Below are 17,318 nucleotides of genomic sequence, written 5' to 3'. Positions count from 1 at the left end.
TAATAGCTGCTATGTATAGTGTACTTTAGACTAATTCAGACTGATTTTTTAACACAAGGGAGCAGTCATTTTAGTTAGCAGTGTGCTTAAATCATGTAAAATTTCCAAAAGTACAATATCCAAAAGAAATATCATCCACATTACATTAATGTAGCATAGAGGTATGCAAACATTCTCTCCACTGTGCATGTTTTAAATGCAAACTACTTCACCTTACATACGTCACTCTCTCAAAAGTACATATTATCTGGTGAGCGCCACCTAAAAGCCTTGTACTCCGATCAATTTATGTCTGTAATAAACTAAATTTTGATTAGATGAATTTTAAAACTTCATCCAATCAGATTTCTCGTTACTAAATCGTTAGTTTACACGCGGCCATCTTGAACATGTGAAAAAGGAAACGAAGTTATTGAAACACTTCGATCACACAACAAAGATTCCTGTGCAAAAAGAAAACAAGAACAAACAAACGGAAACCAGACACTTTTTGTGAAGCCAGATCTTTCATATACATTCTTAGATCTTCATAGCTCCAAAATGGGAGTTCCAGCATTCTTTAGATGGCTGAGCCGAAAATACCCGTCGCTTGTTGTGCATTGTGTGGAAGAAAAGGTTAGTGTTCCATCCATGGTTTCCCATTACATCATACAAAATGGGCTCGTGTGGCTGCTTACAATTTAACTAACGTCATACATGTTCTATATAATGATAATTCATGCTACATTTTAGTCCTACATGTAATACCTCGACGCTGATATTTATGTTTTGGGCGTCAGGGTTTTACGGCCTAACTAACGGCGCAGTGTAATGTGTTCTGATGTCGTCTAACATCGTAACGAAAGTCAAATTGTCACACATACACACAGCTGGCAAATAAAATAGCGACGCTTTACTAACAAGTAAAATCATAATGTTTTCGTCCGACTTTAGTTTGATGTCTTTTCTCTAATAAATTCAAATTCTCACAAAAGAAATGAACCTGGTTTCAAGTTTTGTTGGCCTACATTTCAGTTGGTTGGAAAGCGATGAAAGCCAGGAATGCCGAAATCGGGTTAAGTTGAAATATTCTTTAATGAAACAAATAAATATATGTTTGTTGTGCCTATTGGAACTGTAAGCAACGTTTTGTTTCGTTCAAGAAACATATACCCTGCTTGAACATACTTCGGCATACCTCGACTTCTATTGCATTTTAACAAATTCAGATGTATGTCAGTAGAACATGAAAATGCATCCATTTGCTTGTGGTTGATGGTGATTCCACTAGACATGCTCTTTTCTCGACCCAAGTTTAGTACATGGCCACTATTGTAAAAGACCTCTATGGTAGGTAGATAATTTTCATCTAGAAGTAGGTATTCTGAGCACTTTTAGAATATCAGCAAATACAATTGAAAGCACTAAACTGTTTGCATCCTTAACACCTTAATATGAAAATAAAATGTTGAAAGAATCATGTAAATTGGTCAAACACTTTTCAAGATATGACCTTTCAATGTTTTGAGGGACTTGAGAAAGTTGGAATCCTCACCGAAAATGCAGTGTGAATTTCGGACGAGTAAAACAACAAAATTTAAAGCTATAGAACAGTGGCATTTACTGCAAAGCTAGACAAGTTTCTTATTATCCAAGAAATGCAAGCACTACAGTTATACACACCAAAAAAAATACTTTTTATAAGATTCACTCTTAAACAGGGTGGATTTACTGGAAAAGCCAGAAATTGAGCTTTTCCATGACTTTGCAACCTTGCTATAATAAGACTGTGACATTTACATGCAAATTAAAGTATGTTCCTGAGAGAAATCAAAGTCTGTTTTTTTTCTGGGCCAATGGGTATGAAACTTTTGCCAAACCAGATCATAGAAATCGGGAAAAAGAGCAAACATCTGAATCTCTGGGGGAAAAAATGCAAAAATGACAGTTTTCAAAAGGTCACAACTTTTTTATTTAGTAACATATTTTAATACTTCTTATACCAAAATGCAGGGTATTATATAAAGAATTCAAGCAATATACAAAGATTGTCAACATTAGTGTGAAAGTATGTTTTAAAGCAGAAGCAGTATCAAAAAATGGCAAAAACAACCATTTTCAAAAGTTTACAACTTCATCCATTAGTAACTGATTTTGATCATTTTTGCACCAAAATGGAGCATATTACAGCCTTAATGCATACATACTAATAAAGCAGATATAATTATGATAAAGCAAAGATATGTTACAAAGCAAGAACCATTGACAAAGTATCAAAATCTTTCACTATGGCTAATGTTTTGAAGATAACGTACTTCAGACAGTAGATATAAACGTAAATGTCATAAAGGACTAATTTGTTTTAAAATAATCAGAAAAGTAACAGCTTTAACAAAGTTTTAGCTTGAGAATTTTATTCTGCTTTATTTTGCTGGTCATTGTTTCCAATATTTTCAACTTCCCTAGTTCATCCATTGCTTGAAACAGGTTGTATATTAAAGTTCCAATCATGAGTTCCAGATCAGGTTGGTGTACTTCCAACACTTGTCGAATGTAATATTGGTCATTTTAATACACAGCTACCTGTGTGAAGCAGTACAAGGATAGGTTGTCTCAGAATAGTTTACTAATCCACTCATAAACCTGAAATGTGTAAGGTTAGAAAAAGAGGCACTTGAACTGATGAATGCAACAAAGCAAAAGAAAAATAGTAAGAAGTAAAATAATTTAAATAAATTCATGTGCAGTATTGTTCTTTGATTTCCTAAATGTGCATGTATGACCCATGTGCAGGGTCCTTAGGGGACCTTGAAAAATGAATGGTTCTTTTAAGGCATTGAAAACACCTTGAAAATTCAGAATATTGTCTGGGTACCGTGAAATGCCTTGATTTTCTTGAAACCAAAGGAATTAATAAATAGTTTTGGTTTTACAGAATTAAATAAAATGAAAAGGGGGAGGAAATAAACCCCAAAAAATTAAATCTCTCACTAAGTTTGTGCCGGAATGGAAATTTTTCCACAACTGGCCGCTGCGCAGTTGTACATTGTGAACATCTGATTGTATGAAGCCCAGATGTAGCAGTGATTTAAATTAGAATCATTGGCTTTGACATGACTGGCTGCTGATTCCAACTTTGGTGGCTAGATCAGTGTTTTATCTACAAATGGCTTCATGTAAGTCAAGAATAGTTCAATTTTGGCGTCTGGACAACTACTGTTCCCGGCACCGTTGAACTACAGACTCTGGGTTGTTTGGATCTTACCTTTCAGTCAGTGGTGAAATACAAGACCATCTGAATGCAAATGACTGGCTTAAGTTGGAAATTAGCAGACACAATTAGGATGAGCTAGCATGGTTGGAACTACAGAGGGGCGTGGACTTGTGTCTTCCTTTGTGTTATATTTTTTCATGTTAGACTCATAATTTTCTTTGTAACGAACCCCTGTGCTTAATACAGGCGGAACAAGAAGCCTTCAGCATGAAGTCACTTTTGACAAAAGAGGTATGCCTGTGAACACAGATTCAAGTTTTAAAATAAAAAATGGATATAGTCTTAATTATGAAATTAGTTCAGTCTGGTTGTGTTTTGGGATTGAGTGGAAATAGGACAGATAATTGCACTGAACATGATAAAACAAAAACTACTGAATACAGCTAAGTAGAGAGAAATATTAATATATCTAATATGAAATAGCTTAAAATATCCATATACTGTTTTTAAATAAGCAATAATATAAAAAAATATCTTTACAATTTTGTTGTTTATGGGAATGAGTAAAGAAGAAAGGAAGGTACTGAAAAAGACATTGAGACTAGGGCTGTCAAAAATCACGAAAAACCAACCCGGGTACCCGTTGCGAAATTTAACGGGTACCCGGGTACCCGTTAGCACATGAATGACATGTACAACCGTAGACCAACTAATTGTTATCCCCATTTCTTTAATATTTTGTATGGCGATAGAGGCTAACCGTGTAATGCACTACTCGGTCTGATGCGTCCGCACCGATGTAGCTGCGAATGATCTGACCGCACGCTATTAATTAATAAATTTATTTAGAATGACCTTTGTACACAGATGGTAGGTATAATCCAACTTTTAATGATCACTGTGATCAGCCGCGTTAAATCCTTTAGAACACTCACCTTTTTTTAAAGTATAAGTCCTTGTTAGAACAGACCACGTTTATTCATCGGCTTTTAACCGCAGATTTGAATTACCCACGCATGCGTGTAAAGCAGCTTTACCACATGTCAAGAGTAATGCGTTAAAACCGTCTTTATGTGTGTGTGTGAGTGAGTGAGAGAGAAGACCACAAACTGTATTCACTACACAATAATAATAATTCAAACTAGATAATATAATGTTTTCTGACCAAGAATGAAGCAATGATCGGAGTACTATTTGCGCTCTCATTCTTATCAACGTCGATGCGATGTGTTCCAACGAGATGTTTCCGCAAAGTACTTGTGTTTCCACCTTTTGCAGAAAGCACCAGTTCACACAACTTGCAACGAGCATTATTATCATTTAGTCGTTCGGCATGCGCCCACACTTTAGAACCTTTGCCCATTACTCTTTCTTAAAAATTTATTTAAATACAAAAATAATATTACTAAGAGTCGCTTTAATAACTGTTTTGTTCGACACATGAAGGTCTTCTAAAATGGCAATAACAAATAGGGCTATTATGCCCCATTTATACCACGTGACCACGCAGTCGCAGAAGTGATATTATTTTGGAATTATAATTCTTAAGATAGTTATGACAAAAATGTAGTAGTATCGAAAGTAGAAATATCGGTATATGTATGATGGCTAACTTTCAAAATTAGCAGAGCTAGTCGACTAGAAAAACAACGAGCTGCTCAAAGATTACTTTGAGGCATTACGAAGATTTCAAGGTGTCTAGGTGATAATTGTTCATAATATAAATTGTGGGATTTCTTCGACACGTGTGTTCGGAAATCAAAGGTATCCATCTGGATTTCATTAAAAGAGCACGCAATGTACCGATCATTTAGCACCCACAATCAATAGTTATCGTCTACAAAGAGGTTTATTACCTGTAGAACAATGCTATGTTTTAACCTTGGTATATAATGCCTCAGGGATAACGGTTTGTCCTGTTGCACAATGCCAATGAATTTTATTAATCCAAACAGACTCTCTGATGTATTGTTTATTTATATTAAGCAGAGGATCTGGTTTCTAATTAAAGCCATAGATGTCACACCTGTTTGAAGTGGTTGGCGAGTGTGGCGAATTTTTTTTACGGGTACCCGCATTTACGTTTCAATACCCGGGTTTTTCAATACGGTCGGGTACCCGGGTACCCGAGTACCCGTTGGCAGCCCTAATTGAGACAATGACAGCTGCTGCTGATGGCTGTGGACTGAAAGCAAAGATCCATATGAAAATTTCCTTTATCACAACATAAAAATAATTTGAGGAAAAGGCTTACTATCATAACTTTTAGGATTGCTAGTCCTACAATGTAAGAAGTCTCCCATGATATTTGTTTTTGTTTTTTAGATCAACTGTCTTACTGCTTAAATAATGGTGCTGTGTAGTGTGTTCCGAGGTCGACTAACATCAGAATGATAAGTCACATTTTCAGGAATATCTCACACATGCAGCAGCCATGCTTTTCACAAATAAAGTCAATTGCTTTCGATGAACTTTACTTACTATGATATATTTTTTTCTAATAAATTCAAATTCTCACACAAGCAGAAAGGTGTGTTTCTCAAGTTCTGTTAACTTGAATTATAGTTGCCTGGAATGTGGTGGACACTAGGAATGCTGAAATCAGTTAAAAGGTCGATAAATATCTTAAGCAAAATGAAACATCTAAACAATTTCTTTAATATTATATATTTAAGAAACAGATGTCCACTTAACCTGATTTCGGCATTCCTGGCTTCCAGCGCATTTCCATCATTTTTTAAAATTTTGATTACACTTGCTGCATCAGCTTATTTGGAAAACAGTGGTGGTTTAAAAAGTGCAAAATAATTATATACTCAGAAAGAAAAAAATTACTATCAAGATAAGAAAAAATTGTTGCCCGATGGAATGAATAAGGAAGAAAATTGTATATACATTTGTGGGTGTTATTAGATCACAGGAAATTAATATATTTGTAGTTAAAATGTAGTTTGATGATTGATATCTGTTTTCATAAATTAATAAATTATTATTTAATATATATCTCTTTTGCTTTGCAGCCCAGGGTTATAAATGGGGTAAAAATACCTGTAGACTCCAGTAAACCAAATCCAAACAACTACGAGTTTGATAATCTGTACTTGGATATGAATGGAATCATTCACCCCTGTTGTCACCCAGAGAATAAGTGAGTCATGGTTTGTTATTTGCATGTCACAAGCCTTATTGTGTATAGTGTTGTGTAAATAATAGTAAAGTCATGCTACTTTTAAAGTTTTACTCTTAAAGTGTGTACAATGATACCATTGTGGCACTGCTCATCTGATGATTGGTAATCACGTCTTGCAAGATTGATGTTACAGTTGTGCATGGAAATTAAATGTATTTGTCTATTGTGTCTTTTATCCATCTCTTTATAACACTCTTCATTGATTCACATGCAGTTTATACACTTACAGTAAAACACTGTAGATACATCATCATACATGCCAACCATTACGCTTTTGGCATAATCATTACGCTTTTTTCCCACTAAATTATGCCTTACATTTATCTGTATTCAGATTGCGCGTTTTCGGAATATCCCCCTCCCCAAAAAATTAATAACTTGTTTTCTCATGCAAGCGCTTTTAGACCCCTCTACTCTGTTCGCATACAGGTGCCTTTGGGCACCTCTACACCATTCTCAGTGAAGTGCCTTTTGACGCCTGCTGTAAACATCAGCCATTTTGAGCTGGTTTTTGTAGCGTCACCTTTGGGGAAAACCCCCTATTAGATACCCCATTCATTGCAGTGAATGACCATTACGTCACATCACGTTGTCGCTGTTTATGCTCTGGTCGAAATCTGCTATTTAAAGTAAATGGGTCTTATTCTCCACTCTCCAAAATTGAGGTCGTGGATTTCGTTCAGTACTTACTTGAGTTTTCATGATTAGAATCGCACCTATGAAAGCTTCAATAACTTAGGTAACGACCTCTGATATTTATGTAGGCAGCAATTAGTTTTTATGAATTATCAAATTCAGATGACTTAGTGATGTAGACGCATACAAAGAACATGTAAATTTTGAGTATGAGAAATGGCAGCTACGGTTGTCACGCAGCTTCACTGACTTGATGGTGAATGAATTCTCTCAAGATTTTAAGCACATAAAAATTCTTTCGTGAAAAATAATTACACAGCTATAACGATTGGATTTTACTCTTAAATTTTTTCATACATAATAGAAATGTACCAAAAATGTAAAATGGTTCAAGTTGGTGTTAAACGTAACATACACTGCACTGCTTAACAGTGTGTATGGAGTCAAATAGGTAACATGTGTTCTGTTTATAGCACACTGCACTGGGTAACTTTGCTACATGTGTATCGAAGAGCTAAAAAGCCATACCCTCTTTTTAGAGTCTGTGTAAGAGACTTTGACAACGAAAAGGGCAAAGTTAGAGTGCTCTTCTTTCAATAACTGAAATTAACAGTAGATTACACTGGACAAAACATTTTTTTATTTGCTTAATGATGCTTGGAATAAATATAACTGTGAGAGATTGTTCAGTATTGTTAACATAAATAAAACTGAATTCAGATCCAGGCTCAGTAACCCAGCACTTAGTGCTCTACTAGTGTGCAAAACATCCATAGTCTCAGCTGGTACAAAGTGTTTTGAAATGAAATATGAGAATCTATTGCTTTCTAAAGCTGATAGTGTTAAACATGAAAACTTAAGCAGTAATTATTGTTAAAAGTCCAGAGGATAAATAAATCATTTTGTACATATGCTCATTGAATTTTTATAATGTTATATGTGGATTACTCTTTTTCTGCTCGGATTACTCTTTTTGTCCACTTGGATTACACTTTTTCCTTGCTGGGGGTTGGTGTGTATGCATCATCTGTGCATAGTGTGCAAACTTGACAATCATCAAGCATGGACTTATTTATCTATCTATATATCTATCCATCCAAGCAAGCTCAGATCTCCCAAGGGCACTTTTTATATTTTCAGCCCAGACTGTTGTTGTTGTTGTAGTTTAACGCCATTTTTCAGCACACAATAGGCTATACATTGTGGCCAGTATTAATGGTGGAGGAAGAACCTGGGAAACCCCTGGAAAGAACCACCGACCCATGAGAAGCTACTGGCAAGCTTTTTCACATACCCACATAGGCTGAATCCGAGACTCGAACCCATGCAGACAGAGGTGAGATGGCAGTGATCCGTAACAGAGGGTGCTTTGGACCACTCGGGCCTCCCAGCCCAGAGAGATATAATATATTGATGTTACGACCTTAACTCAATATCCTCAGCACTGTTATCAGTATCTCTGCTGATATGCCCCAGAAGCACTAAGCTGTGTGTAGCTGCTTGTGCCCCAGAGTTTTTACCTGTTTGAAAATTTTTGAAAACATTGTGCCCATGCATTCACTCTTACATTAATTTCTCTTCTTATATCCAATTAAAATCCACGAAAGTTTCACCATTTATTCCAAAAGAATTTGTCTACACAGTGATGTATTTTTTCCCCCAATTTGTCCAAGTCTTTCACAACTTATTTATACAGTATTTACAAAATTATGTGCAACGTTTATCTGCAAGAACTCTGTCAGCATCGTCATCTTCTGACAATTCAGTCTCAGAAACTTCTATGTCCGAATCTAAATCTCACAAAATATCCAACTGCCGAACATATCTTTCCTCAGTGTGATCAATATTTTCAAGATCAAACCCAAGAAACTCCTCATTTTTGCTGTCATCAAAAATCACTGTTACGTCCGCCATCATTTACGATTTTTCATGAGTAAAACTGCTCTCAAACAGTATCCCTTGGCTTCTGAACAATTCAGATTTCCACAAATGAAAGTAAAATCATTTATGATTGGTGTAATATTTGTTTATTTCTTGGAATAAACCCATTTCTAACCAATCAGAGACATTGTATCTAACACAGATTCATCATGCATAGAGATGGGATCGGCCATTGAATGCAGTAAACAATTCACAACTACAGACGGGATCGGGGCCAAATGAGTAAAATTTGTGATAATTCATGTATAAATCAAAAAAAGAAATCAGTCTCAGAGCATTCTCAAATTTTGAGTTGGCCAATTCTGTCCAACTATTACAATTCAGTACTAAAAATAATGATATCAATAATAATAATTGCTCATTCATTATGTGTGATCTTGACTAGGGCAATACATTACCAGCAGATGCTTAAAAACAAAGAGTACATAAAAGTACTTCGACTCATAAAATGATTCAGCAGATATTGTTTTCATTTCTTTGTGACTTGTGAGTTGAATGACCTTAAAGCTAAATAAAGGCAAAGCTTATGCGAAAGTGAGAGCACAGTTGAAGACAATAATAAGAATTTAAACTTGGAATGCATATTTGATGCTGACTGCCTTGACTACATTGAAGCATGCTGGTAAAAATGGCGTGAATGAGACCTGAATGGGAGAAGGAGTTCACATGGTTTAAAAAAGTAGAATAAGATGATGCAGTAAAATCAATTTGTGAGTGGTGTAATACTTCTATAAAGCAAAATCCTTACACTCGAATGGAAATACAGTAAAATCAATTTGTGAGTGGTGTAATACTGCAATAAAGCAAAATCCTTACACTTGAATGGAAATACAGTAAAATTAATTTGTGAGTGGTGTAATACTGCTATAAAGCAAAATCCTTACACTTAAATGGAAATACGGTAAAATCAATTTGTGTGTGGTGTAATACTGCTATAAAGCAAAATCCTTACACTTGAATGGAAATACGGTTAAATCAATTTGTGTGTGGTGTAATACTGCTATAAAGCAAAATTCTTACACTCGAATGGAAATACAGTAAAATCAATTTGTGTGTGGTGTAATACTGCTATAAAGCAAAATCCTTACACCGGAATGGAAATACAGAATAAAATCAATTTGTGTGTGGTGTAATACTGCTATAAAGCAAAATCCTTAAACTCGAAATGGAAATATAGTAAAATCAATTTGTCAGTGGTGTAATTACTGCTATAAAGCAAAATCCTTACACTCGAATGGAAATACAAACTTGCAGATATCAACCATTACCCATTATGAATTTAACGTAGATATTTACATCGGTCAAGCTGGACTTGAATTTTAGGGAGAAATGGCTCCTTGTGGACATAATAGGGAGAAGTGAGAGCTGAAGAAAGATCATAGGAGCAAAGCAAGAAATCTAATGTATACATGTGTGTGCTTTTGTTTGCTTACTTGAATTATGACCTGTATTTCTCAGCATGCATATTTGCATATAATATCAGTTTTAAGTTTGAAAGAGTGCATGTTTCATTGACGAGATATCATCATCATTGGCGACTCGGTCTCGAAAGACCATGCGAATAGCGCCCTTGGGGTGTTGCCTGTCTCTGTTGGCAACGTCTGCTGTGGCTGTGCAGGCCTATACGTGAGTGACAGTCCCTACTGCAGTTGGTGCAGACATACTGGAAAGTCTGCATTACTGTGGTTGCTGTTGCGTTCTTCTTTCTCTTACGTTTCTCTGCCACCAACTGGCCTCTCCTCGCATCAGCGACTGATATGCCATTGTTTACCACCAGTCTCCAGGTGCCTCGGTCCTCAGCCAGCTCTTCCCAGCCATTGGGTGAAATGTTGCATGCCTTCATGTCCCTCTTGCACACATCTTTGAAACGGAGTGAGGGGCGTCCGACTCTTCTCATGCCAGTGGCCAGCTGTCCATATAAGATGTCCTTTGGCAGCCTTCCATCCTCCATGCGTCGGACGTGACCCAGCCATCGAAGGCGGCGTTTAATTAGCAGGGAGTACATGCTGGGGGTACTTGCACGCTGCAGGATCTCACTGTGTGGAACACGGTCTTGCCAGCTGATTTTCAGGATGCGTTTTAGGCACCGTATATGGAAGGAGTTGAGCCGGCGTTCTTGCCTCGTGTAGGTACTCCACGTCTCACTTCCATATAGAAGGGTGCTGAGAACGCAGGCCTGGTAGACTCGGACCTTGGTGTGCTCTGTCAGCGCGTTGTTTTCCCAAACCCTCTTTGTTAATCGAGCCATGATGGTGTTTGCCTTTCCAAGCCTTCTGTCCAGCTCCATATCAATCGAGAGAGTGTTGCTGATGGTTGACCCTAGGTAGGTAAAGTTGTTGACTGCTTCCAGGGTGACACCGTTGATTTTGATTGAAGGGGCAATGGTGGTATCTTGCACGCTGACATTTGTTTTTTCCAAGCTGATTGTGAGACCAAAGTGCGTGCAGGCAACAGCAAAACGGTCTCCCAGTCTCTGGAGGGCTTCCTCAGTGTGGGCCACAAGAGCTGCGTCATCTGCAAAAAGCATCTCCCTGATGAGCACAGCTCTCACTTTGGTCTTTGAGCGCAGTCGTGCCAGGTTGAACAGGCTCCCATCAGACCTGGTGTGTAGATATATGCCATCCGTGGACGTGTCGAAGGCGTAGGACAGGAGCAGGGAGAAGAAGATCCCAAAAAGTGTTGGTGCCAGCACGCAGCCCTGCTTCACACCACTGTTAATTGGGAAGGAAGTTGAGGATGATCCATCATACAGGACTGTTCCCTTCATATCTGCATGGAAAGAGATTATCATGCTGAGGAGTTTTGGGGGGCAACCGATCTTACTCAGAAGTTCAAAAAGGCCCTTCCTGCTGACCAAGTCAAAGGCCTTGGTGAGGTCGATGAACATCATGTAGAGTGGTTGACCTTGCTCTCTGCTCTTCTCTTGGAGTTGTCGTAGGGAGAAGATCATGTCTGTCGTCGACCTGCCTGCTCTGAAGCCGCACTGTGATTCCGGGTACACACGGTCTGCCAGCAACTGCAACCTGTTGAGTATGATGCGGGCGTACACTTTACCAACAATACTCAAGAGCGAGATCCCTCTGTAATTATTACAGTCACTGCGGTCGCCCTTGTTTTTGTAAAGGGTCACAATTGTGGCATCACGCATGTCTTGGGGGACTACTCCTTCCTCCCAGCAGCGGCAAAGTAGCTCGTGCAGTGGTTTAATCAATGCTGGTTTTCCACGTTTGATAGCTTCGGGCGGGATGCTGTCACTACCTGGTGCTTTGTCGTTTGGAAGGCAGTCGATTGCTTTGCTGAGCTCCTCTAAGGTTGGCACTTTGTCGAGCTCTTCCATGGTGGGCAGATTCTTTATGCTGCTGAGGGCTGCATCAGTGACTGACGTTTCTCTGGAGTATAGTTCTGAGTAGTGCTCCACCCATCTGGCCATCTGTTGCCCACGGTCTGTGATCTTCTCTCCCGTCAGGGATTTCAGGGGAGCGACCCCTTTCACTGTAGGGCCTAGAGCCTTCTTGATGCCACTGTACATGCCTTGGATGTGTCCGGACTCGGCACTGTGCTGGATCCCTTCACACAGTTGTTGCCAGTACTCGTTCGCACACTGTCTAGCAATGCGTTGGGTGTTACTTCGGGCACTTCTGAGAGCAGCAAGCGTCCGTTCATTAGGGCATTTTTTGTAAGCTATGAAGGCTTTTCGTTTCTCCTCGATTTGTGGTTCCATCCTTGATAGGTGTGCATTGAACCAGTCCTGGCTGGGTCGTTCCTTCTTGCCAAACGTTGACATAGCTGTACTGTAGATGGCACCCTTCATGGCGTTCCACTTGGCTGTAGCGTCATACTCAGGCAGGTCCTGGAGAGCCTTGTTCAGGGCAGACACATACTCCTCCACCTTGGCAGGGACTGACATCTGTGCAGTGTTTATGCGAGGACATCCTTTTGGTTTTGTGCGGTGTAGCACGTGTGGCTGTAGTCGCACTCTGCTGCTCACAAGGGCATGGTCGGAGTCACAGTCTGCACTGTGGTAGGTTCTGGTGGAGAGGACGCTGTTAAGGGCAGAGCGCCTGGTGATGACCAAGTCGAGTTGGTGCCAGTGATGAGATCTGGGGTGTTTCCATGACACTTTGTGTTGTGGCTTACACTTGAAGAAGGTGTTTGTGATGCACAGGCCATGGTAGGTGCATAGCTCCAGCAGTCTCTGGCCGTTTTCGTTGGTCTTTCCAGTGCCATGATATCCGAGGCAGGTAGGCCAGGACTCATGGTCCGCACCTACTCTGGCATTAAAGTCGCCGAGGAGGAATAGTGGTTCATTTTTGGGGCATCCTTTGATCTGTTCGTCCAGCTGCCCATAGAACTGATCCTTCACGTCTTCTGATGACGTGAGGGTTGGGGCGTAGACACTGATGATGTTGACAGGACCTGAAGTAGTGGTGAGGCGGATGGACAAGAGACGCTCAGTGCCCCCTGTTGGAGGTTCAACCGAGGCCAGGAGATTGTTTTTGATGGCAAAGCCCACTCCGTGCTGACAGGGCTCCTCAGGTTCTCGACCCTTCCAGAAGAAGGTGTAGTTTTCCTCTCTGAGGGAGCCTCTAGAGGCGAGCCTGGTTTCCTGGAGGGCAGCTATGCTGATATTTAGTCTGGTGAGTTCTCTATCGATGATGGCCATCTTTCTGGTGTCGTCCACTTCTCTGAGGTCGTCGGAGATGCCTGTACACATGGTGCGCACATTCCAGCTTGCAAATCGAAGAGCTGGAGTCTTCTTTATTGGTTTCTTGTTTCTTTTGTCTGGTGTGGAATTACCGTCTGCTTGTCATGCTGAACAACACACTGAGCTCCAGACACCCACTGGAGCAGGCAGACGATGGCGGGTCAACACCTTATTGACCGGGGCCTGCCCGGCTTGAGGTGGGCGATAGTTGGCCAGTGGGACACGATGATCCCTCCCACCGTCAAAGCTGACCCTTGGCGCCCCTTCCCTACGCCAATCGGGTGTGACTTATAACCCGTAAACTGTCAGCTTCCGTGTTGTTTCCTCACTCAGTAGCGAGACTGGAGTGTCCTCTCCAGGGCGCAAGCCTGGGCGTGGAATATGGAGATCCTGGGCTGCCCAGACGTCAGGATCCCCCTCTCGTCCTTGCTGGTGGGGTCCAAAGGAATGCTGAGCATGACATTTGGCACCAGTTTGGATGCAGGAGCTGCCGGAAGGAGGTCGTAGTCGACTCCCAGCCGCCTTAGGGGCTCCACTCCTGATTTTCTGTCTGGGTTTACTCCCGTAGCCTTTCCTTCTCCCGAAGATATCCACAAGGCAGTGGAGCCGTAATCCAATGGATGGGACTTGGTTGGTTTTGAATCAGAGTTTCCTTCTCCTAGATGAACTGCCTGACAAGGCTCACGAGCTTCATCTGCCCGGGTTTGGGGTCAGAGTTTCCCTTTTCTTAGACTGGTTGCCTGCCAAGGCTAATGAGCCCAGTCTGCCCACCCAGTTATACCGCCGGGTACTCGGTCGCGCCACACAGCAGGCTCTGTTAAAACAGGGGGCACCACGTGAAGGTGCTGCTGTGGACACAATAGTGTAGGAGAGGCCATATGCAAGTAACCTCCTGCCCCGCAGAGCGAGACAGTGGTCCTGCGGCGATCACTACACCTGGGAAGGAGAGGCTATGAGAGACGCTTCACTTTCCTTTGGCAAGCGGGATGTCAGGCCCAGGCCACGCACCCCCCAGTGAGATATAGGCCATATATTTTGGCCATATGACTTTAAAAGAGCACAGTAGAAGCTATACATTGTAATGAATTTTAACTGATAGGAGTACCTTGATTACAGTGTTGTATTTGCAAGTTAGCAAAAATGCTTGATCAACTCCATTAAACAAGAATTTATTTACTTTCTGAAAGTTATGTCTGAAATGCACAAGTGTCTTGAAAACATACTGTTTAACTTAATTTCACTGTTGCCACTAAAATATTACCATAACTGTTCATAGACAACAAACTGAATCATTACAGTCAACGTCAATATATGAATGAACTAGAGCTTTCTTTCCAGCAGAATTGGCACTGTCAACATGCAGATGTGTCTATTTTTAGAAAGAGGGATTTTCTTAATATAACCATTCACTTTCTAGCATTGTTACAGCAGTCCCCTGATAGGATTGCAGATTTATGGTTTGATTATAGGTCTGCTTACTTGTACTAGCATTATGCATTGGTTATATAAAAGTGTTTGAATTAATTTAAAAAACAACATTGGCCACATTGGGTACAGTGCTTTGTGAATTCTACAACATAGCATTGTCTAATTCATTTCTGACCTACGTAATTACCTTTTTTAGGTTAAATCTTCAATCACCAAATATTTGAACATTGCTTTCTATGAATTGTATATTTTCCTTAACATATTTTTTGCATTGATTTATAAAAACAGCATAATGAAGTGGCACTTTCTTGACACAATGATGTTTGCCATTATTTTCCTCTTACAGGTTTACTTAGGTTTCAGACTGATTTTAAGAAGAAAATAATGCTGACACTGCTGATGTACTATTTCATTTCCCTTTTTATCCTTTTGAAAGTGAGGAACTTGCAAGTTTATGTTAGGGATTTTCAGAAATGGATTGGTGCTTATGTATATTTGATTTGATTTTATTGTTTGTTTGTTAGTTTTAAATTTTTAATTCCATTACTTGTTATAGTAATGTAACTTTGTTTACTGGAATTTGACATTTTCCAGAAATTAGTTTGACCTGACTTTTTTTCGTAAACACCTAATAATAGAACTTTGTATCTAAAAGCTGACCTAGTTCCTGACCTTGATTCAGAATCAGTAACGTTGGAGTTAACAACTTTTTTTAATTCATTCCTAATGTGATTATTAGAGTGAAATCAAGGCTGTACTGGGAGTACGTGATGTAAAACTTCTATCTGTTTCTATAAAGTGATCACGCGACCCTCATACTGGAATCTTTTTTTGCATCTTAAATTAGTGTGCAACCTTTTTCTATAGAGAATTTAGTCAGTTGGGCTTTTAAACGCTTAGACATCAAGGTTTTAATTCTGTTGTGACCAGTTTGAGTTGAAAGTCTGTTTTATGGAATTATTAATTCTTTTCCCTGGGAATATTTATGTGCTCATACAGAATTCTTCGACAAGGACATTTATTGAAACTTTATTCAGAAATTCAAATACCGGAATATTTTTCTTCTTGGTACAAGACTACAGTATACGTCATCACCTTCCATTTTGGATTTGTGTCAGGACTTGAACTCAAATTCATTAGAACATTTTATTAGTAGGATTTCTAAGTTTTACTTCTTGGATTATTTTTGGACCATAAGTTCTTTTTTCCATTTTTACCTTGTTTTTCTAGGGAAATAAATTATTTGTTAAATTTTTCAAAGCTTGTTGTCTTCACTTTTTTCTTGTTACTGTTTATAAGAGCCTAAACACGTAACAGTTCAGGACTCCTCATTCAGTAACTCTTTTGTGACTCCTGTCTAATCTTGGTTTAGATTTTGTATTTATATCAGTTTTCAGGCACTGTTCTTGGTATCAGAGTCTTTTAGGATGAAGGGCATGCTGTCCTATCATAAGCAGATACTATCCTGTACTATTGAAGATCCCAATACACTTAGAGTCGCTATTACTATACTTCCATGATAGTGTGAATAAATGTAGTGGATTGGACGTGTCAGCTTGTTTTTTTTTTTTCACATGCCAATAAATACATATACACATAGAGCAGGGGTCTCAAACTCAAACCACCCAGATGGCCACATGACATTTTCAATGCCCCAAGGGCCGCACCAGTGTTATCTCTTATGGCACCAAGTTTCATATTTATTAGCCAGTACTGTTTTAGCATTGAGAGAAAGCTCATGTTCAGGGATTTTGACATGAATTGAACTTATATCAACTGCCCTTAATTATTCTTATACAAACATCTTGAACAATGAAATAACTATTAAACAACACATTAAAATATCAGACACCTAATTATGTATTTCTACTGAAATCATTTTATGCTGTCACCTTTTTATATCACCTCTGCCAGTGGTTAACTGATTTTTATTAAAAGATTTGAAAGCTAAGACAATCCCTTTCCTACTTATAACTCCTCATAAAACATCCCGGTTTTGACTGCCATCTTACAACAATAAGGTAATCAGTTAACATGTGCACACATGTTAGCATTCACAACTCAGCCAGACATTGCATCAGTACAATGTTTCTGGTTTTGATGATATTTATATTGGTGATACAACAATTTGCACATATTGCTCTGAATTATTACAAGGAAATATGAAGGTCTGATAATTTAATTATTGGAATCCAGCTTTTTTAAACAAAGTAGTTCAGGACTCC

The 17,318-nt window shown here is 39.2% G+C and overlaps 1 protein-coding gene across 1 annotated transcript in view; it reads left to right on the top strand.

The window, feature by feature from the left end:
* Positions 1-371: 371 nt before the first annotated feature.
* Positions 372-17,318, top strand: part of LOC149805257 (5'-3' exoribonuclease 2-like) — a 186,042-nt gene continuing 169,095 nt past the window's right edge. Inside the window, exons 1-2 of the mRNA XM_089948909.1 lie at positions 372-615; positions 6,214-6,341. Coding sequence (XP_089805035.1) covers positions 541-615; positions 6,214-6,341 — 203 coding nt within the window. The 5' untranslated portion in view covers positions 372-540. The remainder of the gene's footprint in view (positions 616-6,213; positions 6,342-17,318) is intronic.

This window comes from Sinohyriopsis cumingii, chromosome 2 (genome assembly GCF_028554795.1).
Source record: "Sinohyriopsis cumingii isolate HCF-2022 chromosome 2, ASM2855479v2, whole genome shotgun sequence".
Classification (NCBI taxonomy): domain Eukaryota; kingdom Metazoa; phylum Mollusca; class Bivalvia; order Unionida; family Unionidae; genus Sinohyriopsis; species Sinohyriopsis cumingii.
Note: the sequence above shows the minus strand (reverse complement) of the source record. Positions and strands in the feature narration are given on the sequence as shown.